The following is a 27,797-nucleotide window of genomic DNA, read 5'->3' on the forward strand; positions in this document are numbered from 1 at the left end:
GTAGCAAAAACAGTCTGAGCCCTCCATCTTGGGACCCTGCTGAGAGCCAGGTTTCACTGCTGTAGGTTTAACAGCAGTATAGCAACCGCTCTCCTTCTAGGTAATTAAAAGCACTAACATAATGCTTTTTGCCTTCCACCTAAAAATAATATTTATATTAATATAAATATTTATATTTAAAATAATATATAATATTAATATTTAGGTCTCCAGGCCTAAATAAAATGACATCTAATATCTAAAGTTTATTTGGGTTAGATGTTTTCTGATGGTATTATTTGCTAGGCAGAGATCTGAAAGACTTATCAGATCTTATCCTCCTATAGAGGAGTCCCATACTCTTAATTAGTTGAGAAAACCAGGAATGAAAAACGCTGAAGCAATGTCCTTGTAGGGTTTTTAAATAATCACTCATTCAGCAAACGTGGGAAGGTAGGGGCACATCTGGGACAGTACCGTTTCTTAAGTCTATTATAATGGGTTGGTCATCAGAGTTGAACTTTCTGACTCTTCTAGTCAGAACGTAAGGAAACCGAATCAGGCCATAGTAGAATTTGGTGTCAGGTTTAATGTGTGTATGAGGGTTTAATGTATGTTACTCACAAGGTCCTTTTGGAGGTTGATCTTTAGCAGTGGTTCTCAAATACTTAAAAGAACAAAGTCCTAATACAAATGTTATTTTAAAATCCCATCATATATTATCTAAGGAAAAAATTGATCACCTGATCTGCCTATCTAAAATAAGAATTATTAACAATAGTATCTTTCCTCTGAATGCCTTTCATGGTTAAAAAAAGGAATCTGGTAGAACTAGTTACTAAAAGTGAATTGGAGTTTTTCAAATGGGTTATCCATGGTTAAAACCAAAAGTAGATCAATTATTTAAGTGGATTTCTAACTGTAAATTAAAATGTTTATAAATTACAAAAAAAATTTAAATGTTATTCGATTTCTAATCACATTTTTTGCAGTAAAACAAATGTGTCTATCATGTGAGTTCAAAGAGGCACCTGAAAGACAGGATGATGATATCCTTAAGGGCGGCCCTCGAATTAGCTGCACTAGCTCCAACTACCTGGGAACTTGTTAGAAACATATTTTGGGGCGTCACCCATACCTATTAAATCAGAAGCTTTGGGGGTGGGGCCAGTAATCACGTTATAACAAGCCCTTCTCCATACGATTCTGATTCTGATGCACGTGAACACTTTGAGAATCACCCATGCAGGGTTCTGTGGTCAGACCAACTTGGGTCTCAGCATGAGTTCTTCCATTAATAGCTGTGTGACCCTGAGCAAGTTAATTAACCTCCCTGAGTCTTTTTCCAGAGATAATGGTACCTGCCCTGAAGACACCTGAGGAGGAAATGAGATAACATATAGGAAAGTGCCTGGCACATGGTAGGTGCTCAAAAATGCTAGATTCTTTGGCTCTCATCCAGGAACATAACATTATGTTCAATCAGGAAAACAAACAATTTTCCACAATTTAGCTTTTGCACAACGTGCAATGTCTCCAACTAAATAGCTGTTACCGAGACTAAAGTTTTCGATTCAGAAAAACTCAAGTGTAGCTATTGGTGTCTCTCTCCTAATTGTATTTTGCACTATTAGGTTTATAGCTTTAAAGTAATACTATTCACAATAATAATTGTGAGACTATGAATCTCATCTTTACAAACATCTCTACTCTGAGTGATGTTAAATGCCAAGTGGGCAAAGATGATCTGCTGAATTCAGTATAACTAGAATGTATTCCGTGAAGACTGGCTCACTAAGGAAGCCTCTTTACATCCGTGATAGTTCCCAAATGGATATTTAAAAATAATTTTCAAAGTACAATTTTGGAAGAAAATAGTGTTTTTTCAGAAAATAGAATTTCACAGTTGTAATGGCTCTTTTCAGGCATCTAGGCCCACCCTCATGGCACAGACATTCCATTACACAGACGTAGCCTACCTAAGCTCTAGCGTGCAGTGGTAGCAACGGCAAGAGACTCAGTGTGGTAAGCCTGAATTCAGATCCTACCTCCTCTACTCACTGTCAAGACAGACCCTCAGTGAGCCCCAGTATCCAAAACTATAAAAATGAGACAACATCTTAAATATCTTGAAGGGGTGTTGAGGGGTCTCTGAAATATATTTGCGGAAGTGCTTTGTAAACCACAAGGCACCGTAAAACTATAAGATCATCGTGTGACTTATGCATCATCACAAAGGTGGTGGTCTTGTGGTACCAGTGCAGTAGCACTACTTGTCTTCTAAAAACCTTTCAGTGCTCTTTCCCCTGCCTGACACTGCCTGCATTTAACCTTTATGACAAAAATCTATAAGGTGTTTCTCACACAACTCTCAAAGATGCATCTGGTCAGAGGAGAACGCCAGCATTAGGGAAGCTTCCTCTGCCATAGCACCCCAATATTTGTCAAATATTACATTTGTCCAAGATCCATAAAATTACATTTACATTGCAATTGTTTTCTAGGTATGCAATAGCGTCCCCTTCTCCCTCACCTGTTTTCATTTAAAGGTGTTTTTCTTGTGGTTCTCGTTAACTTACTATGCAGTGATGTCAACCTTTTAAAAACTAAATGGATTGTGTTTTTAAATGCTTTATAAAGCATTAGGTATTGTGAGTGATCAGTGCCCAAGCTTACAATAATTCATTACATGCTCTTGTGGTACAAATACACTTTAAGAATATGCAATACACAAAAGACATGAATTATTAATAACTATTAATAATTGACAGCATAAAAGAAATTATTACAAGGCTTATGTAAACTATTAAATGGGGGTTGAGAGAGATGTCTAAAATTTATTTAAAACTGACACATTATTACTATGAATAGAATAACACATCTCGAGGAATGCAATGTTAAGAACACAGAACCATAAAACTGACCAATTGCATTGTTCTTCCAATCATAATCCAACTTTTAAGTGAGAATACCAAGAATTAATACAGAAATGCTCCCAATAAAATATTTTTATTTTGAGAAGTGGCAATATTAACATGGTTATTCTTGAAAAGCTAGTATCAAAACCCAGATGAATTACTGAATTGCAGTCATGACATCTGTGACTTACATTAATTCATTTATATTTTGAGAGACACAAAATAATTTAGCACAGCTGTGGTTTTAAAGTACTATATGTCTTACCTATGTTCTTTGTACTTCCACTGTCTGTATATTAATGGTGTTTTTAAGTTGAAAATAATCAAATAATCACAACTGTTAACATTTAAACTGTATTTTTTAATACTGACAATATATTGTTTGAGTATTTGAGAAAATTCCACACAATTCCATCATTCTTATGTTATTTAGGTGTAAAATTCAAAGATCAGTAATCTTATAATTAACTCCTCCAAAGAGCCTCATCAAAATGGCCCTGTAATTACAATAGCACTGAAATAATATGGTACTCTTTTTCCAAATATTAAGGAAATAGGATAAAAATATTGGGGGGATCCCTAGTTTTTAATCTCCTAGGCACCTGCCAATTTTAATTAAAGGCATATTACCTATTTTTAGCTGAAATTTGTGTTCTATACTTTTGTTAGGAATATGTATACCAGAATGTTTGCCAGTTAAAAAATAATACATTTCAAACAGTGATGTGTGTAATTACTTGAAAACGTCAGTCATCTGATATAAAGAAGCTCGCTCACATTGGTTAAGTAGTAGTACTTTGGAATGCTTTAAACATAATGAAACAATCTACCAAAACACGTATATTTCCTAGTCTTTATGCACATAGCGTAGCATGAAATCATGATGCTTTTGAAATACTCTGTGCAGAAATATTTATTTTTTAGCAAATATTTTCTTCAAAGATTGGTATGTGATATTGACAGTGTAATCTACTTGCACAACTAGTTTTGCAATAACCTTCCACAAATAACTGTAAATAAGAAAACTGTAAATTTCATGTAAAAATGGTTGCAAATTTTTGGTAGCTAAAAGTGTACAAGTTGTATTGAAAATATAGTATATATACATAATTTAAGAATGAAGCATATAATTTCTGATCTATTTATACATGAAAATTCAAGAATTTGTAAAAGAAATTATTTTGGGGAAAAAGAAAGTAAATCTCATTAGCTACTTAGGATACTTTTATTAGAGAAGCCAACTCTTTCCAACATTTTGCTAGGTACAGTGATAGATACAGGCATGGTGGTGCTGATGTATTTCACAAAATCACATAATTGTAACAGTGCTACAGTTTTACTGAGTTCCACTGAGGCGCTAGTAAGCTGGACTGAGTGGTAAAAAGCATTAAGTCTCAAATTAAAGAAACATAAAAACACTGCACTTTTTGCCTCTTGAGAACACAACAGTAACTTACTAAAACATTTATTGTTTGATTATTTAAAATTTTTGATGGCTAATCAGGCTTTAATTTACATGTGAGACAAAGTTTTTCATAATGTATGCTTGATACATATTTTTCATCTAGAATGAAAACACTGGGATATTATTTTCATTTGCCTAAGTTTCATACATTCTTAATTCTTCCCCTGGAATCATTTATCTATTACTTTTTAAAACATCAAACTATCTTCAAAGAAAACTTTTAAATAAAATTGGTTAATCATAATATGGCATGTTTTAAGCTAAGGGCTGTTTAGTCTGTTTAAGGTTGAGAATACCTACCATTCATTTTTAACGTTTAAAAAACCAAGAGAACATTCCCTACTTGATAAATAAAAAATGAAATCAGAGTAGCAGAAAGCACTGCATTGATATCTACAAGTGAAGCTGATTAGAAAATAAGTATCAAAGTATGAAAAAGCAAAATATTTAAAAACTTAGTCTCTTGCCTTAAGATAAATTGGGGGTAATGCATTTAGATAGCTTTGGGCAATTAAATATGTATCCACAAGTTCAATTAATCAGAAAATCATTTTTAAATGGCCTATAATTTTCAAAAGAATATGGATCTTTAATTAGTATGTTTCTAGAACATCCATACTAGCAATGTTCAGGTTATCCTTTGCAATTTCAGTAATCATAACAAGATAAAACGTGATTAAATACAGTCAACTAAAATGCAAATGACTATATGTGTATATCTGTAAAGTACATATTCATATTTTTACGCTTATGGGAAAAGGTTGCACCCACACCCACACACACACAGTATCAGAAGGGGTACTAATTCCTGGCATGCTTGTCTCTGAATATAGGTATTAAATGACCTAGACCAATTCTTCTCACTCCCTGTAAGATTTCCAAATTGCCACCATCTCTGATGTTGCAGAAGGGGCACACCTAAAAACGTAAGTAGCACATAGGCAAGGAGCCTACTCATTCCCTCTGTGGTACATCATAGCAGCACAGAAGTGCCACCAAGGTCTACTTACTATATATTCAGATATAGAAGCACATCTGAGCTTTGAATGCTCAAAATGTAATACACAAAGCTGCATATTACCAAGCTACATGGGTAAAACGAATGTTAAGTAATATAAGGCTCTTTTCTTTACTATATGTTTTTTAAAATAAGTAGGAAAAGACATGGCAAGAAACAAAAACGCAGGTTTCCCAGCATTCAAATACTGAGCTGATAGTGAGACAGAGAAATTTTTCATAACTTTCCCAGTTTTCTGGCAAGTAGTTTTGTGCTCAGAATCCTAAGTTACAGGACAATTTGAATTCAATATGGACATATGTGATGTTATGATCTTATTCTAGACTACAAATTATCTGAACAGTAGTCATTTAAAATCCTGCCTGCATTCATCACTATAATAACAGAAGTTCTAAATATTTATTTTTTCTTTGTATCATCTATTATTATTATGAAGTCAAGATATACTCTTAGATGATAACTTAGCATTGTACATTTATTTCAAAATGCTTAATTTGCTATGAAAATGATTTGATTAAGACCAACAAAAATGTGATCTTTTAATACAAGTTTCAAAGTAATCAAACACCCATGGTTGCATTTTAAAGTTTAAAAGAAAAATATGCTAACCTGAAAAATGTATTGAATTTTACTCACTAGATTTAATTTACCAGATTTTGACAAATCTATTCCTATTAATTTCTCAGAAAACTGCTACAAAGAAAACATATCATTTATGAGTCTGTCGAACATAAAAGGACAAAGAAAAACACACTTCTGACAAATAGTATTTCTTTTGTTTGTCATTTAGTAATGCCATAACAGGTGAACGTGATTTGTATATTTAAAGAAATCATCACAAATTAATTTTTTTATGTTAATTACACAGATTTTAACTACATTGATAAATTTTACTTTCTTCCAGGGTAAATGCCTTTTCTGGAAATAAACATATCACTTGACTTTTTTTTATTACTTTTTGTTTCTGAATTCATGCTTGATAGATCAATTGAGCGCAGTCCTTGAAATAACATTTAAAGTGGACCAAATTAAGATTCCAATAGTGTTAATCTCCCCTTGATGTAATTTAAAATGTGTAAACTGCCACTCGAAATAGAAGTGTAATTCCTGACCTTTAATCATTTGGCAGTCTTTTAGGCATAGGTGAATTACTGCACTGTTATTTGAACTGAAGCATCTCATAATATATATGTAACAGATTTTGTATGATGCAAAACTTTACAGCAAGCTATTTGAATGTTTATTAAAAAAATTCTCAAAATGACATGGAAACATGTTTATTGGATAAATAAAAGCACTTAGACATTAAGAGTGTACATTATTCAATAATTTACATCATCATAAGAAAACTGGGGCATGAGTTAACCAGTACAAACTACCAAACTATATTCATATTCCAGTCATACTCCCTGTAAAACTATTTAATTTTTACCTTAGTAAAGGATGTCTGTTTACATTAATTATTTTAAAGCATCAAAAATGTGAATTGCATTTCAGCAAAAAAATCCTAGTAATATATTCTTTAAGGCTAATGTTTATGTAATTATCTATCTAATGTAAAGTGCAAAAGAACTGTCTGACAACTGGGGTGGATTGGCATGGAACATTAGTTTTGCTAAGAGGAAGGGTTCTGTGGTTAAAAAAAAAAAAAAGTTTGGAAAAAACTGGGTCAAATAAAATTAAATGAGATTTTCTGTACCTTAGGCTTTTTTAAGCTCCCTGAGGAAGGTGAGACTTTCCCAAATACGTTTGGTCATGGAAACTCCTTCTTCACAGACCTCCTATGACCAAAAGTCATAGGAACACCTTTGGAAAAGGATGACTTAGAGAATTGTGTGAAGAAGTTCTAACACAAAGTGTCATTTGGCAAAACTTATATGAGTCATGTCAAGCCATTTTAAAAGTTTTACCTCAACTATGAGCATCCAAATAAGGAAAATTATAAATGACCTCAGAATAGGACAGTAACAACCACCTGTATAAATCAGATGTTAAAATTCCATGCTACTGAGTCATAGTATCACCCTTATTCAACATGAATGATATAGTGTGTTTACATTAGCTTTTTCCTACAACAAACACTTCTAATTAGAATTCGATATCTTTTATGACTCAGTTAACATGCTCTCACATTATCAAATATATGTTCATGAAAAAAAATTAACAGCCAGAGGACAAAATTACATGGATTATTTATTCACACATTTTTATAAAGCTGACCAAATGAATTCGACAGGTAATTATATAAAATTATCAATATCAACATGAATATACATTACTTCCTTTCTAGGATTTTTTTAAAGTGGAAGTTTATAAAAGGTTTTTGTTCAAGATACTACCATTCATCCTCCATTTTTAATGAAAAATTTTTAAATGAAAAACTATTAATTTGGTCACGAGCCATATTAAGATTATGCCATTTGCACCATTAAGCTGGAAGATAGTCAGTTAAAGTGTAAGAAAAAATATGTGGTTTATTAAAACTTCATTAAGAAAGACTTTGGGGTTTGCCCAGAAAGGGACTGGATTAACTGCAGCAGCTTATACCAGGAATCTTAAATGCTAAGGACCTGGTGACTCCACTTTGCAATTTTTGTTAAAAACACCACTCAAAAATGCTTCCATGATGCCTACCATGCTTAGGACCCACATTACACCTAGTGGTAAAGACTTACTGGTTTACTAATGCCAAAATCACTGGCTAATGTTGTCAAGAAAGTCAAACTTATAATTTCTGAACATTTAAACAAAGTGGTAGATTACTGGAGTTTTTTAAACTTTCTATACAGTTAACAGCATTATGTATAAACAATTTAGTTTAAAAGGACAAATTTAAATATTGACATTTCATTAAAAATACGTCATTTCCAGAAAATCTAGATTTAGAAAAAGATGCCATTTTAGGTTACCTATAAAGCGCAGAGAAAAAAGTTATGTTTATTAATAATTTTTTTCCACAGGAGACAATAAAACATATTGAAGAAAAATATATACTGCAAAAAATTTAAAAAGGAAAAACAATGCCTCCTGTAGTTTTATTTCACCATAGTTTAATTTATGGTTCACCTAAGGTGATTTAAGATAAAATTTTAGGAAGTACAATTTTCTTCTTCACAGGCAAAGACTCATGAGTTTCTGTTCTCTGATTATGTGATCAAAGAACAAACCCTATTACAAAGATGGCGCAAAATCTAGGCTTCCCCTTCTGGCTCACCCTCAAATACCAACAACTACAAACAAAATTTCCAAGTATAATTTATAACCTTCAGGTAAGTATAAATTAGTTTTATCTAGGCCTTCATCATTTGGCTTCTTCTATAATCTATCTTGTAAGTAAGAAAGAAAATTAAAACTAAGAGGTATTTATATCACTTAATCATATACCAATATTTATTATGCAGATATCCCTAAAGTTATAAATTTATATAAATATTACAAATACAAAAACATCTCTTTTACTGCTTTGCATGGTGAGCTAAAGTAAAAACACATAGAAAGAGAAGAGATTTAACAGACAGGAACATGGAAAAGCCCCAAAAGCTTTAATTCAAAGTAGTTCAGTTCATTTCTTCCAAGCAGAGAAATTCACAGTATTTCTTCAGCCTTCAAATTCTAGACTATCAAATTGTCATAGTGCCCTGCAAAAACTAATACATAAGCAAAATCACCAGCTGGTAACAACAAAATGGTTTTGGTTTTGATTAATTATATTCTACAGAAGCATTTTCACAAAAGGAGAAATTTTGAGTTTCTAAGGCTTGTAACTCAAACCAGTATTATACTAGTAGAGTAAAGTTGACCCTATAATTCCTACATAACGAAAATAAAACAAAACCTTGAAACACTAAAGAACATGTGAAATATAACCTCTCCTTCAGTTAAAAACAAAACAAACTTGGAATCAGGTTAACAGCAACCATCTGAAATGAGAAATGAACAGTTCCATTACCTATCATAGATGAAAATTTCCTATCTCTCTTAGAAGAAAGACCATCACAAGTAAATTACTCTTTATAAAAGCAATGGTAGTTTTGCCCTTAAAAATGATTTGGAACATAAACTGCCAAAAGTCTGTCATAAAATTTAAAAGTATTTTTATGTTTACTATAAAGTCAAATTGGTATTTCTACCACGATTGAATCTTACATTTGCGTTAAGCTGAAAAACATAAAGAATATGGTCTCTAAAATATATTATTTCCAGTACTGAAACCAGAGATCACTTAAATTTTTTGACAACTGTAAACATATACAAAACACAGTATAAATATCAAAAGTGTAATACAGGATACTTACATCATCATATATGAAACTCACAACCCCTTGTCGCAAGTGGTCTCTTCTCCTAAAGAAATCTTTAAACAAAAAAATTACTTTTTCTGTTATAATTTAAAATCTATAGTTTTAAATACTTGGTGTCCCCAGGTACTAAAAAATGAATAATTTTATAATCAAGTAAATCTTAAGTGATTTTATGTCCCAGGCAACTGAGATATGAAGAAAACTTTCCAAAACTGAGCTATAACAATTTTTCACTATTTATAATCCTCAATTTTTAAAGCCTTAAAGCTCTGATTAGATTTAATAGTGAATAAAGGGGGAAAATACATAATACCATCAACTTGCTGAAGAAAGTGAGGGACACCATTCAAGAAAAAAGCTACATGATACTGTACCCATAAATGGTCCATACCTGTCAATGCTCGAAGCTTCACACAGCAAGCAACATAATCATCAAAGAAAATTCTGCCATTCTTGCTATAACGTTTAACAATAGTAGTTAATGTCTGAGGACTCAACCTATAACCTAGAAAAAGGGATTGCTAGATTAAAACTTCCAAAACTAAACATCAAAAGAACACAACAAACAATGCATTCTTGTTAATAAAGTCATAAAACAAATTAACATTCAAAATTCATTACATAAAAATATACATTAGAAACAAAACACATTCCAATTGAAATTGATCAAAGGTTTCATTACTAATAGTGAAGTGGTACATAATTCTCACAATTCTAGCTTTGTAAAAAAGTGATAGCTAGGAAAAAGAAAATATCTTTTTGTGTTTTTAAAATATATTTTGATTTTGAAATAAGGTCTAGTGTATGTCACAGGTTTTTTTAATGCATCAATATTTCAACCCTGTAATTTTATAGTTCTTTAAAGAATATCAGAGCTCTGGGTGTTTCTGGGAGGACTGGAGGTAGCTGTCCAGTTTTCCCAGCACCACTTATTAAAGAGGCTCTCTTTTCTCCATTGTATGTTCTTGCCTCCTTTGTCATAAATTAGGTGACCATATGTGTGTGGGTTTATCTCTGGGCTTTCTATCCTGTACCATTGAACTATATTTCTGTTTTTGTGCCAGTACCATACTGTCTTGATTACTGTAGCTTTGTAGTATAGTTTAAAGTCGGGGAGCCTGATTCCTCCAGCTCCATTTTTCTTTGTCAAGATTGCTTTGGCTATTCGGGGCCTTTTGTGTTTCCATACAAATTGTAAAATTTTTTGTTCTAATTCTGTGAAGAATGCCATTGGTAATTTGATAGGGACTGCACTAAATATGTAGATTGCTTTGGAATGGCAATCATCAAAAAATCTACAAACAATAAATGCTGGAGAGGGTGTGGTGAAAAGGGAACCCTCTTGCACTGTTGGTGGTAATGTAAATTGATACAGCCACTATGGAGAACAGTATGGAGATTCACTAAAAAACTAAAAATAGAACTACTACATGACCCAGCAGTCCCACTACTATATCCTGAGAAAACCATAACTCAAAGGACACGTGTACCCCAATATGCATTGCAGCACTATTTACAATAGTCAGGACGTGTAAACAACCTACACGTCCAACGACAGATGACTGGATACAGAAAATGTGGTACATATATACAATGGAATATTACTCAGCCAGAAAAAGGAATGATACCCCAGTGTTCACTGCAGCACTATTTACGATAGCCATGTCATGTAAGCAGCCTAATTGTCCATCAACAGATGAATGGATACAGAAAATGTGGTATATATATATATATATATACACAATGGAATATTACTCAGCCATAAAAGGGAATGAAATTGAGGGCTTCCCTGATGGTACAGTGGTTAAGAATCTGCCTGCCAGTGCAGGGGACACAGGTTCGAGCCCTGGTCCAGGAAGATCTCACATGTCACAGAGCAACTAAGCCTGTGCGCCACAACTACTGAGCCTGCGCTCTAGAGCCCGCGAGCCACAACTACTGAAGCCCACATGCCTAGAGCCCGTGCTCCACAACAAGGGAAGCCACCACAATGAGAAGCTTGCACACTGCAATGAAGAGCACCCCCGCTCGCTGCAACTAGAGAAAGCCCGTGCACAGCAACAAAGACCCAACACAGCCATAAATAAATAAATAAATAAAACAAACCTATTAAAAAAAAGAAAATCAAAGCAAAGGTTATTAGTGATCTTTGCTATCATTCAAACCTATATTTCCCATTGACTATATTGCTTACAAGTGTCTTTTATAGTCAAAGAAAATTTGAGAATCAACATGGTTACTCAGAGGGGGGAGAAATAGGAAAATGTTATTCCATTTTGTCCTATAACCCTTATTCTGTTTCTTCACAGATTTTCATCTTAACCACAGTCTTCTTACTATTTCCTTGGTTCTTTATTGTCTAGCCCAGTGGACTCCAAAAGTTTTTGAATGTGTACTTCTATGAGTAAAAAGTTTTGGATCACTCACTCCCATTATATGTGTATTCATTTAGTTTTAAATTCTATACATGAATTACTATTTGATTATTTACATTTTAAAGTATATATAAAACTAAAATTTAAAAAGAATGGAATAAAAGTAATTAAAAATATAAATTAATATATTCCACTTGTTGCACCCCTAGAGATTGTCTTATGTATTTAATGAATGTGTACACTTTACTGTGAAGAATGCTGCCTAGAATTATTGTCTTTATATATTAATGGATTAGTAGATTTAGACAAAAGACATTAATCCAGTCAAAGGGAAAAATAATAAAAACAAATGCAACAGAAGATAATTCTATGCATAGCTATAATGAAATACAATCCAGGAAACTTGCTAAAAGTAAATGAAAGGTATAAATTAATAGAAGTCATATATGCAAACTAATGTAATTATATGCAAATAAGCCCTGAGCTTTCTATTAGAGAATTATGATCTGGATGTGGGACTGATAAAATTCATAAGATTTTCCATAGCATTCTCAGTAAAAATAATTTGAATATCTTAAAATATATCTGAAGACCTTAAATTTGAAAAATACAGAATACCTCTTTGTTACACTCAACTGCCTATGTGAACTCTTCGGTGGTTTTCTTTTTTGCAATTGGTTATATTAATTTTCCAACACTGTGCTGAATTAAGAACCAAGTTTAATTCATTAGGAATTAAGACTCTATAGTTGAACTATACATGTTTATATGGCCAGGACTGTCCCTAAAATGACCATCTATTAAAACATCTATTGATACAACGAAACTAATCACGGCTTTGACTTTAAATTGGAATTTGAGGTAATTTGCACTTGGTTCAGATTTCTGAAAGTTAAATAAAATCTTTCAAAAAGTGAGTTCTGTTACAAAAGAATTTTGTTTAAAAATGAGTGTAAATAAAATCACGAAAGTAAATACAATTAAGAAAACTACTTAAAATTGCATTAACTGTAAACAAGTTAAACACCATTTATATTATCACTTTTTGAAAGAAAATAGACTGAGAACCTCAGCTTATCAGAGATATGCTAAAAATAAATTTACAGTCTTTTAAGATATTCTAAAATGTAGACTTCCCATTTTGAGGTCTTCCGGTGTCTGCTGTGTGTTCTACACTACATAAAAAAAAGAAGAAAAACCAAAAAAACAGGTTTTACTGCTAGAAAGCTAGACTATGTATGGAGACCTGTAATTGAGATAAGGCTTTGCTGTCAAATTAGAGATCTTACCAAGTTACAAAAGAATACAATATAAATGGTAAGTGAGTACAAACAATTAGAATAAATTTAAGTATACTCAACAAAGGAAATTCAGAAATTGTTTTATCAACCAGAGTGTATGAAAGATCATCTTTGGAAAACTCAGAAATAAAATGGTTTTGTTAAAGGTCTTAAATCAGAATGTATCTATAACCTTGAAATCAAATTGGACAACAGCTGGTGAAATAATATACCCTTTTATTACTTAGCAAATTTAAACAATTAATATTCATCTGAACAAAGATGACCTGGATCGACTCTAAAGAATTTAATATTCTTACCCATAGCAGCAATGGCTTGATTCAATTCATGACGCTCTACTGTGCCACTTCCGTCTTTATCAACAGTTATGAAATTTTGCTTCCAGGCATTAAGAGCTGCCCAAAGTTCTTTGAATTCATTAAATCCCATTTTTCCTGTGTAATCTCTCTGATAGTTTTATTAACAAAAATAAATTTTGATACCAAAGAATCTACCCGGACCCCAAACTCCAAATAATTGACTAAAATATTGTTAAGTTCACTTCTGCAAGAGTTAGCCAAATTTAGCATATAAATAGATTTCTGTGTAAAAATGGAAAAGAATGGAATTCAAACAGGATGTTACAAAGTATTGTTAAACTCTCTAGTTTACTATGATCATTTATATCTAACAATTGCCTTAATATTCTCTATTCCAATATTTTCTATTTTTAGTCAAGGATACATCCAACATGGCAATCATAATTCTGCAGGTTTCCAAACTGAAGGCTATAAAACATATTTATTATTTGAATTAAATTCTGCCCGATTTTATTTATATAAAATTACAACAATTTCTGTTTTCAAAACAAAACATTTCCACATTGCCAAACATACACAATCACCCAATGAACAAACTTTGAATGTTAGGCATGCATAGTAAAAAAAAAAAAAAAAAAAAGAGACTAAAATAAAAGTTACTACCTTCATACTACTCACATCTAGTAAGGGGATTTGGGTAATTAAATAAGCAATTATAAAATACTGAAAATTAAACAAGTGAAAAGGAGGGCTTCAGTCTTCCTAACACAAATGCCAAGTCAGGTTTAAGTAGAAGTTGTCATACACTGAGATCACATAACTTGAAAGTGTTAGAGATTTGGTTAAAGCTTGGGGTATATGGGAAGGAGAGGCATATGCATATAATGACTTCAGAAAGCCAGATGAGGACCAGGTCACGAAAGTCTTGAATGCCACCCTAAAGTTTTAGACCAATGGAAGTTACTAAAGGATTTTAAGGAACAGAGGGGCAATTCTAAAATTTCCATTTCAGAAACAGTAATTGACGAAGAACATACTAGAGAGTAAAGTAAGATGGATCTGGATGTAGGTAAACCATCTGGTAGTTTACTGCCATCAACCAAGTAAGAAAAAGATGAGCTTCAGAACTGAAAGCAACTGTTTTTTCTCGGGGGAGGGGAAAAGAAAGGAAGAAGAAATAAAGATAACAAGATAGTTTGCTATCTTAAAATCAGGGATTATTAGAAATATTAACACTTTCATATTTAAAGAACTATAACTGAGGACTCACTAGGCAGAATTTAATTTTTCTAAACCTTATCACAATTACATTCAACTAGCATGCTGATTTATCTCAAGACTAATTACACATAGTCCTGATAAAGGAGATATGTCAGTACAGTCAAGTTTACAAAGTTCTTACTAGTAGCTCATTAAAATAAATGAATGAATAAATAAAAATGCTTAAAATTATTTTACTTTATGCTATTTGATAAAATATTTTGAAATTTTTATAAAGAAAAAAACTATTTCAGCTAAATTTTAGACCCATTAAAGAAAATTATAAAACAATCCAAAAGTTAAAAGAGCTTTCTTTGAATGTTTCATATGGTGTCAATGTTAGAATAGGTGGTTACAGTATTTTCAGACTGACAATTCAACTGACAGTGAATAGCATTTACTATGAGCCAGGTAGTGTGTGTTTTGTGATTTCACATAAACATGCCAAACCTATCCTAGCCCCAATTTTACAAATAAAGCAACTGTGGCCCAGAAAGATAAAGTTTCCCACGTTCACTAGCTAATAGGTGGAAGAGTCAGGATTGGAGCCCAGTGCTCCTTCATACAAAAACTACTCAGGCAAGGAGGGGGAGAAATCTCTGGAATGGCATTCCATCATTTTGTCAAGTAAATGACATCTGTTTTGCCTTAAAGTTAACATGGCACACATTCATTAAGTGGGAGAATCTGAATTGATGATAATAAATGACAAAAATTGAGTCATCAAATAAGCAGACCTTCAATCAATCTCAAAATAGGACCAAGTATATGTAAGATTAAATATCTCTGACGAAGAATGGAGGGAGAGAATTTTTAGGAAAGTTGACAGATTTTCCCTTTCTTCCCACACCCCATTAGAATGGGCAGAATTAAACTGAATTTCTAAAAGTTGTAATCCTTTAGAGAAGAAGAGAAGGAGAGAGAAAACAAAGGAATAAAATTTTGCAAGTTGGAAAAGTAGGTGGACCTAAGTTGACAACCTAGATCTGAGAAAGTGGCTTCCTGAACTTGCAATAAGACAACCTGAGAAGCAGCCTGGTTATCCTGGAGGAGACTCCAAACGTTTAAGGACTGGCAGTACGTCTGAAAATGGGTGTGAATGTAGAGACAAAAACCGAAGGACTGACTGAATGTCTATCTAAGGAGTCTTTAGAGCCCCAAATTCCCCTCCTTGCTTCAGCTACATGGATGGCTACTCCCACGCCGGTAGACATCTGGGGTTTTATTCTCTGGAGAGGGCTGTGCACTGCAGGAAACCAGGCACAGATGAGGACAGGACTATCTACTAAGACAAGGAAATTCAATGACAATTTACAAAAGACTGAGAACCCTGATGAGTCCTCCCTCCTCCGCTCCAGACAGAAGATCAACTGGACAACCAGCCCCAAAGGAAATCCCGAAAGATCCTGATACCCAGTGCTGGAGGACACACTGCCCAGCCAAACCACCAGACTCTGAAGTCTACAGTCAATACCCAGCCTGGCTCTCAGGGCTTCTAACTGGCATTTTAGTTAAATATGAGCAAGCTAGGATCATCAGACACCTGAGAAAAGCACCTAACATAAAAGACAGCCAAACAAACAACGTGGGGAAAAAAACTGGAGGAAGTAGGTTATGTAGGAAGAAAAAAGCTTAAAAAAAAATACATTAACAATCTCAGAGATAAGGGAAGACATCGCATTCATGAAAAAAGAACAAAGGCTCTTGGATTTTAAAAACATGATAGGAGAAATGAAAGACTCAATGGAAGGTTTCGAAAATAAAGCTGAGTGCTCACTTCAGCAGCACATATACTAAAATTGGAACAATACAGAAAGTAGCATGGCCCTTGCACAAGGATGACACGCAAGTTTGTTCTGTGAAGCGTCCCATAGTTAAAAAAGAAAAAGAAAATAAAGTTGAGGAAATTTCCCCAAAAGTAGAGGAAAATAAGAGGTAGGAGAGAAAAGGTAAGAAAAGTGACCCAGTCCAAAGACACATTCCAGAAAGAAAAAATGGAGAAAACAGCGCTGAACTAATGCAAATGAGTCTTCAGATTAGGAGTGCCCACTGCATTCCCCACACAACCAGGCACAGCACTGTGACATTTCAGACTAGGGACAAAGAAGATCTCACAAGCCTCCACACAGTAATAATAAACGACATACAGGCAGGAAACAAAAAGATAAAGCAACAATGGAAGCTGGAAACAATGGAGCAATACCTTTAAAATTCTAAGTCAAAATGATTTGTAATCTGGAGTTCTATACCTGGCCAAGCACTTAATTCTGAGGATAGAATGAAAGCATTTTCAGAGAAAGTCTCAAAAAATTTACCTCCCATGCACTTTTATTAAGAAGCTAATTCAATATATTTTATCAAATTTAAAATGACAACAAGGGATGGAATGAAGGGGAGATCCAACTCAAGAGAGAGAAGAAAGGGCTCCAGGAGTGCAAGCATGACAGCTATGCACAGAAAACGAAGCACAACAGAAAGCTCCTGGATGAAGATTAATTTCAGAAAAAGCAAAAAGTTACATTAAAAGAAAAAGTAATCATATATTATTACAAGACTCAGGAAGAGCATTTAGATAGTAACAATAAGGCAAATATTGATTAGTGAGCTAATGAAAATTACTTAACAGCAGATGGATGAGGGAGCTCCTGTGTAGAGTACAGGGACACAGGTGAGAGGGTTACATCCTCATCACCCACGGCAGGACATAATAACTGATGATCATTAAAAGTGAAAATCCGTAGTGATAAAGGCATGCTATTTTGAGATATGGAGGCAAATTTCAAAAGAATTAGCTGAAGAACTTTAAAGAGATTTTCTCTGCGAGTGGTTAACATTGGGGAGGGAGGAATGCATGCTGAACAGTATTTTCATAACAAGCTTTGCAGAATTATTTGGTTCTTTGAACTATGTGCATGTATATGTGATAAAAATTTTTTTTAATATTTTAAGTATGGAAACAAAAAAGTTAGAAAATGAATTTCCTAGTCCAATTTTAACAGAGAAAAAAAGAGATCTCACGAGAAAAAGTTCCACTAATTCCAGACTGTGTTAAACATTTCTGAAGTTCTTCAGCATCCACTTCACCATCCTGTTACAAAATAATTATAACCTGATTAATAAAATCAGCTGTATAAAAGCATACTAAAATGCTAACTAACTGTTCTAGGCCGATCAATAAATAGGCAATCTTCAAAATACTACTCTATTATCAACTACAAAATTATAGAGATAATTATTGACGGCAAAGGCACATTAGAGAACATCACACAACATGAATACTTTTTCCACAATCAAATTTTATTCTATTAAATTATTCAGGTATTTCAAATATAAGTTATATTCTCTGCTTCTGAAAAATAGCATAATCACTCTGTCCTATAATAGTGCAAAGTAATACCTTGTGAGAATCATTATACCTCTACTTAGAATAGTTAGAAAAATGCCTAAAATGCTAAAATGCGTTCAGAGAAGTCTCAAACACTTTCCTTTCATGCCCATTTTGAGAGGAGATTATTTCTAAAGGATACTCAATCTTTAACTGGGAAGAGAAAATATCTTTTTCCTCCACAGCATTAACCTCAGCAAAGTTTTAGAGTCCCCTCTGATTTTTTGTCCAAATATTCTTGTTTGACCTTCTTACGGGAAAAAAATTTTTTTTATCACAAGTAACCACAATGGAAGTGAACCAGGTTGAATACTCTCATTATGTTTCAGTACCTCATCCTATTTTCTACAAAAATAAAGAGTAATTTACTTGGAAGCATCACATACACTGTCACAAATTCAAAACAACAGCTCTGAGAAAGGATTAAGGAGGCAAATTTAAAACACGTAATTTGTAAGAACCCAAGAAAAAAACAAAACTTTTACAAACTACTTCTAAGAAGTATTATAGACACTTCTAAGGAGTATTATAAACATTATCAGGCAAGTGAGAGACTAACCTTTAAATATAAGGAAGTTTAAGAAAACTCAGTAGTCACAGTAATGTTTTAATGCGATATTAAAAAAATTAACGCAAAAATTCTGTGAATAAATATCCAGTTTTTAAACAAAGGATCTGACCCTGTGCTTGCATCATTCACTTCATTTGTCTCTTGATTTTGACCCTGTTTAGGTCTATCAAGCCTGTTAGATTTACCTGACGGTTTTACATTTTTAAGATATTAAAGTATGTACTGGTTTATTTATTGTATTTTAGTCTGCTTGTTTCTGGAAAATAAACCCAAGTATTTATTAGAACAACTTAACTCAAGGCAAAGGATTTTATATTTCAGTGAAGTCTGATTCTGGACACAATCTAGGTGGGGAAAATCACAAAACCGCTAGGTACGGAAGGGTGACACGGAGAGAGGAAGGGAAGCGTGGAAGGGGACAAAAGGTTAGGGGAGGGGTGAGGAGAATAAACAAAAACTTCACTCACTGTAAGTTTAAGGAACCAATATTCCAAAGTATGTGGAAAAATCTAATGTTCAGAAAGACAGTCCACAAGAATGAACCATTTCAGAACAAATTCATACAGGATGAGAGAATTTTATAGAGCAATCATTAAAACAAGTATGCTAAGAAAATGCAGAGAAATAAATGAACAGATATGTTCCATTTAGAAAGAATAAGAAATTCATCCATTTAACATATATCTATTGAACAACCTAACATGTTCAAGCACCATTAAATGGACTAAGTACCAAGCCGTGTCCAAAACAAATTCCTCGCCTTCATAGAGGTTACATTTTAGTGGTGGGAGACAGGCGGTAAAGCAGAAATTACATCTGATGGTAGTAAGTGCTGAGGGAAAAAATACAGCAGAGTAAAGGTGCTAAGAAGGAGTGTTGTGGAGTACGGCGAGGAGGCCAATGGTATTTTACATAGATGGTAAAGCAGAGCCTTTTGGTAAAGCAGGCGAATTTTGAGAGATTTGAAGAAAGTGAAGGAGCGAGCTATGCAGACATCTGAGGGAGAGTGCTCTAGGCCCGAGTTGTCCAAAACAGAAGCCACTAGCCCCACATTCCACCGAGCACTTAAATGTGCCTAGTCTGAACAGAGATGTTCTGTTAGTGTAAAATACACACCAGATTTCCAAGACTTAGTAACCACGACATAGAGTAAAATATCTTATTAATAAGTTTTACATGATTACATGTTGAAATGTTAATCTTTTTTGATACACTGGGTTAGATAAAATATTGTATTAAAATTAATTTCACCTATTTCTTTTTACTCCTTAAAATGCACTACTTGGAGGCTTGAGAACTACACATGTGGCTTGCGTTTGTGGCTCACACTCTATTTAATTTGGACAGTGCAGTTCTAGGCAAAGAGAACAAGTATAAGGGTCGGAGGATGTTCTTGGTGTTGCTATCATCTTCACTCACTCACCTTGAGCACGCCTCTCCCTGTACCGTTATCATTTCCCACAGGTCTATCTCCCTGACTAGACAGAGATCGTCTAGGTCAGTATCTGAGTTTCATTTACCTTTCATCCCCAGACCCTAGCCCAGTATCTAGTACAAAGCAAGTTAGCTGTTTGGTAGAATGTAGATAATTCCTTTGGTTCTTCACTAAACTGTAGTCATTTCTGACAGTTTGTAGCCATACTCATTTACTATTTCAAAAGGTTGAAACTATTACAATTTCTCATTCAAGTATGGATTAAATTTAAAAGTCTAAAACCCAATTAACGAATGAAATTCTAGTTTGCATGTGTTTTTATAGAATTTTGGAGTTTTTCTAATAACCTGAATAGCTTTGCTGAAAGTTATTTATCACTATCAGAAAGCATTATCCTGGTACACTACTTCATACTCGTATTTCATACATTTTATAAAAACATGTTATCTTAATTAACTAACAAGCAGTGTCTTCCTAAATTATAAGGAGAAAATCCAAGTGATCGTTTTGGATCTCTTTACAGGCAGTTTGAGCTGAGGATTGTGATCAACTATCTAAACCCTCAACTAAATTACCTATCATTAGGGGTAGAAAACTGCATTTTCTAATTAAATATTAAGAGCTTTAGATAGATAATTAACAAAAAATCAATTGCCCTTGGTTAGGTTAACTGATAGGCAGCAAGATTTTGAAATGATATTCAAGTTCAAGTCCTATTTGTTAGGCTAATCAATCTTAATCTCTACTTACTCATCTATAATAAAAGAGCACATCCATCTGACCTACCTCACAGAGCTGCTGTGTGGAAAAATGCAAGCAGTGTGCACATTAAAGTTGAAGTTGTTGGTATTATCAAGATACTTCTGTGTGTATACGTGTGTGTGCCTGTGTGTATTTATGAATGTACTAACCAGAATTTCCCTGAATCAATTGATGATTGAATCATTACTGTTAGGAAAACATCCTCCTATAAAAAGGGACACTGCAGAAACTTTTAATTGGACATTTCTCAGAGTATCTTTAATTATGAGGCCTATCAAAAAAGAATATAGCTGCAGAGGTGAGTTTGGTAACTAGGTTCTAGGATCATAATGTATAAATCTGATACTACACTTGAACCCTTAAAGCCAGACAAAATTCATCATATAAGAGAACTGTCTAAATATTTGGATGAAAAATTGAAAATGAGATAGTTTATGCATCCATTCAATGACTAATATAATCCTAGTGCCTCCTGGGTAAGAGACAATATGACAAGGGCCACGTCCTTATGGAATTTAATTATTCAAAAGCACAAGACTGAAAAATTTAAGGAAAGTATCAAATAGTACAATCATAGCAAATTATTGTTGACAACTGTGACAATGAAATAGTTTTTAAGTCAAAAAAAGTCTCTAAATATATATGTCTGGTTCTTACGTTTTAAGTTGTAATTTTATAAAATGGATTTATTATATAGTCAGCTATAGATAACATACTTATTCCCAGTATTATACTTAAGAGTTCCTTGCAGATAAGAGTGGCATAATGCAACAGTTAGGATTGCATTTAACTACAAAACAATTAGAAAATGTTATAAAAGGGGCTTAAACAAATCAATATTTATTGTTTTTATACAAGAAGTCTGGGGCTATGCAGAACAAGACTCTGTGGCAACTTAATGAGGCCATCAATCTCTTTCCATGTTTCCACATTCCCCATCCATAGGCCTTTATCTCAAGCTTGTTGCCTCAAGATCACAATGTGGCTGCAGCACCTCCATACTGCAAGTCCCCTTTCCAGGCAGTAGGATGAAGGCAGAGAAAGGGCCAACACTAGTTCCAGGAAAGCTTTCCTCATTTGGAAAAGGAAAGCATCCCAAAGAAATTACACCTACATCTCAATGGCCAGTCTTATGGCACATGGTTACCTTTATAGAAAGGTGTCTGAGATGGTATTAGGGCTTTCCAACCGCTACCACACGTGAAAAGGGAAAAGGAGGTTTTGAATGGAATTCGGGTAGCCAAAACAAAGTGTCTGCCATACGTAATAATTCTGTGCATATCCTCTATTTCTGGAAGGGCACATGGGACCTAGTGAACATTTAAGTGATTGAATAATGAATGGAAAATGTTACCAAACTTCTATGAAATTCTATGCACTCAATAAATCATTCTTGACCACTATAAAAGAAAAGAGACATGGACTGTGACTGAGACCCAAGTATGAATCTCTGTCTCTGCTCATTAGTCTGGTATTTGTCCCTTCGTTCTGCCTTGTTTCCTTTATCTTTTCCTGATTTGCTTTACCATCCTCAAGCCTCTCCCGGAAACATCCACAATTTACAAGTCTCCTTTGTGATACTCTGCCCCAGCTTCCTCAAGGAGATTTACATACAGATCTCTTTTTCGCAGATCCTATCTGGCTCAATCTCCACGCACCACCCTGGTTACTCCTAACGTGTCAGACATCAAACTAACAGACTTTTTAATGAGATAATTATGACTACCCTCATCTCTGAGCTCAAGAAGAAAATGAGTCTAGATAAGTTTAAAATGCAAGTTTCATATACATTTAAAATGACACACTAAATAAAAGAGCTGACATTTGTTTTAAGTTGCAATCAGTTTTTAAAACTGATATTTGTGCTATATATTTAGGATTTTACCTGGTCAGCAACAGCAGTGAAGTATGTCCACATGGGGTCTCCCGCTGAGGAATAACTGTCCGGATAAGCTGGGTATGCAGGGTATCCACCAGGGAGCACAGCTGGCCCTGTTCCTGGCATTGGCTGTCCCATTTGCATCTGATTGCTAAAATTTCCAAGCTATTAAGAGTGAAAAAGGAGAAGGTTATTAATACAAATATTACCCATTATCCACTGAAGTTGGTTTAAAAGAAAATACTTATGAGAAGTCCATTGAAAAGCAAAACTCGAGTTACTGAAAGCTCCCAAATTATCACAAAAGCTGTTAGCTACAAACTGCGAGATGCCCTGCATTACTTAATTCAGCTCATCAACAAATGTTATCCAACATGTTTTAAAGTGTTGAAGAAAAAAGAAGTCTCTAGCCTCTAAGAATGAGGCACACTTTAAAAAAGTAAAAAATACAAGAAGCAAAAAGTAAAAAATACAAGAAAATTTCACCTAGAGTAAAACTAAGAAGTAGTATACCTAAAATACAAGAAACTTTCACCTAGAGTAAAACTAAGAAGTAGTATACCTAAAGACACATACATAGAATACATGGGAAATACAATACAACAAAACTGTGAATGAATCATGGGAAGATGCATAGGGCTAACATCCCCTCCACTAGAAAATATTTATTTTTTAAAAAGCAAGATATCAATGAACAGAACAATAAAGTGATAATTCCAACAATAGTCCTCTTCAAAACTGATAAGAATAACAACAACGAGAATACCAATAATAATAATACTCAGCTAATGTTTATTGAGAGCTTTTTATATTGCAGGTACTGTTCTAACGACTTTCCATCTACCATGTGATTTGATTTCCCAACAACTCAGTGAGATATGAAAGTACTATCCTTTTTTCAGTTGAGAACGTGAAACTTCAAGAGGTTTCCTGAATTAGTTAAGGTCAAATGGCTAGTAAGAAATAGATCATGATTCAAATATAAAGCTGACCCCAGAGACTACATACTGTTTGTTTCCTGCTATGGCTCTGGTTACTGTCTTCTTTTCACTTTGGAACTTGGTATACATTTTTTTATATCTTAGAGAGATATTTTGCTCACTGTTTTTAATGAGTCTGGAGGAGGAATAAGTATCAAGATTGTTCATTATTCCATTTGGAACAAAAATCTTGATCTGCATCTTTGAAGAATAAGCAGAAATTGATGGGCAAAAAGAGAAAAGAATTCTAAGAGGGGGAAAAAGGCAAAAGGTAGGAGCCTTTAGTGGCGGTTTGAAAAGCTGCAGCATGGGATATGGTAAAGGCAAAAGGTATGCAGAAAGTATGGGAGCTCCAGGAAATGTGTTCAAGGATCAAAAACTAGATTATGAAGCAATGAAGTATAAGAAAGGGAACAATAAACATTAAAACAATATAATGAATTTGAAAAAAAAGTAACTTTAAAAGTTATTCTTTGCAAAGAGACAGACTGTCAAAGGAGAGGCCAATTTCTGGAATAAAAAAGAGAAGTGTATATAACCACAAAGAGAATTCAAATTAAAAAATACATATTAACAAATGCTTATGAACACCTCTTTACCAATACATTTGAAAATGTAGGGGCTTCCCTCGTGGCGCAGTGGTTAAGAATCCGCCTGCCAATGCAAGGGCCATGGGTTCGAGCCCTGGTCCAGGAAGATCCCACATGCCGCAGAGCAACTAAGCCCGTGTGTCACAACTACTGAGCCTGCACTCTAGAGTCTGCGAGCCACGAGCCACAACTACTGAAGCCCGCGTGCCTAGAGCCCATGCTCCACAACAAGAGAAGCCACCGCAGTGAGAAGCCCACGCACGCAATGAAGAGTAGCCCCAGCTCTCCCCAACTAGAAAAAGCCCGCGCGCAGCAATGAAGACCCAACATAGCCAAAAATAAAATAAATAAATAAAATAAAGTTTAAAAATTAAAAAAAAATGTAAATGAAATGGGCCTTCTAAAAGTATCTAAATTCTATAAATTACAAATATTGATTCAAGGAAAAAAAACTTCCTATTTCTAATAAGGGTAACTAGGATAAGATCAATCTTCACACACACAAAAAAAATTTTCATAAAATATTATTTTTTAATATTAAAGGAAAAAGGTAAAATTTCCTCACTCATACGGGGAAACTTCCAGGCCAATACTGGGGGACAAGTCTAGACCCAGAGGTAAAAGGATTAGCGAAATTCCCAAAGCAGCTTTTGCTCTGAGGCAAAAAACAAACACCTAGACTTTGGTTCCAAGGCCTGCCTCCAAGGACGTGGAGGGCAATCAAGGCCTGGGGCATATCCAAGAAATTAAGGCTTACTGGAGACCCTCACACCTTAAGCTTCACAGAAGGAAAACTGAAAAAACTTTTTTCTAAGAAGAGAGGCCAAACTAAATATAAGCCTATTAGCGAAAAGCTCATGTTGAGGTGGTGCCAGGAGACTGGCTATAGACCCTCTACTGTGGCATCTCCATGTGTGCCTGGAGGGTTCAGCATACTTGTTTTTTAATCAAAGTCAGGCAAGCAGTATTATATGAAGAACCTGGCCTTAGGAATAACCTTCTATCTACCTTTCCTTCCTGTCTCGCAATATTAACTTCTCCAAAATCCAAAAATGTCAGAGCCTGGTGGAGGCCAGATTAAAGATGGTTGCAAATTTTTTGCAACCTTTCCCCTGCAAAGGCAAAGACTTTCTCTACTCCCTTGAATCTGGGCTGGGCCTGTTTCAGCTTTATCTGGTAGAAACTGCACCACATGCATTCCAGGCTTAAGACTTTAAGAGGACACACAGCTTTAGTTTCTCTCTTAGAACATGGCCAGCATGAAGAAGCTCAAGACCCATGTGGAAGGGTCCACATGGAGGGAAACTCAGACCCCTAGCCTACAAAGTAAACCCTGAAGAGTAGTTTATAATAAATTCATATTTCAAGTTGTCTTCCCAATAGTTTCAAATGAATCAAAACTGACCATTAGGTCATCATTGTCATGACCTGGTAATGCGACTGAAGAAAACCTTGGACTTGTGTCAGCAATGTCATTTTCATGTAGTTTTGCACACTTTTGAATCTTTAGTATTCTCTTTGATCCCTAGTTTCGTCCCAGAAATTTTCAACTACTTGTCCATTTTGTGAGGGTTACTTTGGATAAACTAGATCATATAATCTGTAACCCTGGAGAATTCTGCACATATAAACTGTGTAATAAGTCACAACAGGCTGCATAGAACTCCACTTCATACCTCAGGATACCAGCTGTACCTTATGTCAGTGTTCTTCAAACATTTGCTTCCCTATCCCTAAAACAATGTTGAAAAGTTATATACTTTTCCCCACAGTTTATGTTGACATTTGACGTTCTTAAGTCAAATGTATTAGGCATTAAGCAATGCCTAATACACTGTAAATCTTGACATTCACAAATGATGTCTTACATCACTCTTTGGAAAGTATCCGTTTCTATCTACATACTATAATGACCTGATACTTGCTCCTATCCATTTTTTTTTTTAAGAGAAATGAAAAGGCTCTTCTGGAACACTCAGAAATTTTACCTTTTTCCTTTTATTCTTGGAACTTATTTTTTATTCTATTTCTTCCTCATCTGTATAAGCTTTCTATGCTTAAAATGTATCATTATGCTTGAAAATACTGATCACACTATAACACTTACCTAAAATAAAAATATGTATGTAAACTGAAATTTTAAATTTTGTTTTATTTCCTGTTACCATAATGGATACTACAGTCACAACTCCCAACTCCCAAAAGTGATGCAGGATAAACGGTTACGTAAGGAAGTATAATCTTCTCCACCTCCCCACTCCCCCATCCCCGCCCCCAAATTCTAGAAGAACACTGTCCTTGGTAGAATAGTAAACATTAGGAGACATTTAGCATACCTTAATTTATTCATAAGCAACATAGAGAACAGAAAACAAGTGGTCAAAAAATTCAGGAAAAGGATGTCTAGCAAAACCGGGGAGGAGGGGGTTAGGAGGATTGGACGGAGGGCGCACCACAAAAGATTACTGGAACAAGAAAAAGGATGCTTTGTTCCTCCATTCCAGGGAAGAAATTTCTAAAAACACTCCACACCCTTGGCTCCACAAGGACTCGTCTAAGGGTTCCTCAGGGACCAGAACACCTGCGGCTCCCCGCTCAGCCCCAGCCCCGGCTTCCTACATGGCGCGAAGTCCCGGCGCCGCCGAGTACCAGAGGCGGGCGAAGTTAGCAGGCGCCGCCCGCCGGAGCGCCACACCCCGCGGAGGCAGAGGCCGCGCCGAAGCGGCCAGGACTCACCCCTCCTCCGTATCGCGGGTAGGCCATGACAATCTTGCGAACGTCAACCGTCACCCTCCGAGTCAGCGTCCGCCAGGCTGGGAGAAAAGCGGAGGTACAGCTGCAGGTGAAAGTGAGATTGACGGACTCGCCGGCCGCGCCGTTCACTTCCTCGAGACCAACCCCCCCGGAGTCCAGCTCTGCCCTACTCAGCTCGGATTGGCTGAGACCGGCCCTTCGGAGCCTATAGTACCTAAGCCCGCCCCTTCCTCGAGGCTAGTCCCATCCATCTCGTCTCTGATTGGCTTCACGCGGCCAACCTTTTCCTACTCCTCTTTTATTGACTCGCTCGGGTCTTGCGCTCTCTCCTCGCTAAACCGAGAATCCTTTGCAACAGTAACTTCCACCCTCTTTGGAAAGGCTCTGTAGGTCGGTTTCTTTTCTCCTTAGAAACCCAGACCAGCAAGTGCATGACCTCTTTTAACCTCCACTCTTTTGAAGCTGGGCTACCGAATACTTATCTATGAATTTCAAAACTTGAAGAGTTACTTACATCTATTTTTC

General features: G+C 34.9%; 1 protein-coding gene and 1 non-coding gene across 3 annotated transcripts; one reads left to right on the forward strand and one right to left on the reverse strand.

The window, feature by feature from the left end:
- Nucleotides 1–1,846: 1,846 nt before the first annotated feature.
- On the reverse strand, nt 1,847–27,388 carry GCA (grancalcin). Of its 2 annotated transcripts, none has more exons than XM_060016678.1 (8): nt 27,255–27,388; nt 22,955–23,113; nt 17,935–18,004; nt 14,081–14,124; nt 13,657–13,804; nt 10,073–10,186; nt 9,676–9,734; nt 1,847–9,027 (listed from the first exon to the last, which is right to left on the reverse strand). In XM_060016678.1, exons 1-8 carry the CDS (start codon nt 27,279–27,281, stop codon nt 9,001–9,003), a joined length of 648 nt encoding a protein of 215 aa, XP_059872661.1. In that variant the 5' UTR covers nt 27,282–27,388; the 3' UTR covers nt 1,847–9,000. The 2 variants fall into 2 exon arrangements, with proteins under 2 accessions (XP_059872661.1, XP_059872660.1); XM_060016677.1 differs by having other exon boundaries at nt 1,847–9,300.
- LOC132428867 (U6 spliceosomal RNA) lies at nt 16,686–16,794 on the forward strand. The gene has a single exon (XR_009520252.1). It is a non-coding gene; the product is annotated as a U6 spliceosomal RNA (small nuclear RNA).
- Nucleotides 27,389–27,797: the final 409 nt, after the last annotated feature.

Source organism: Delphinus delphis, chromosome 7, assembly GCF_949987515.2.
Source record: "Delphinus delphis chromosome 7, mDelDel1.2, whole genome shotgun sequence".
NCBI classification, from domain to species: domain Eukaryota; kingdom Metazoa; phylum Chordata; class Mammalia; order Artiodactyla; family Delphinidae; genus Delphinus; species Delphinus delphis.

Coding starts and splice junctions, on each gene's coding strand:
- GCA (XM_060016677.1), bottom strand. CDS start 27,281: ATGGCCTACCCGCGATACGGAGGAGGG. Junction 13,805..14,080: donor TTATGATTGCCATGTTGGAT/GTATCCTTGACT, acceptor TAAAACTATCAG/AGAGATTACACAGGAAAAAT. Junction 9,301..9,675: donor TGAGTTTCATATATGATGAT/GTAAGTATCCTG, acceptor TTCTCATTTCAG/ATGGTTGCTGTTAACCTGAT.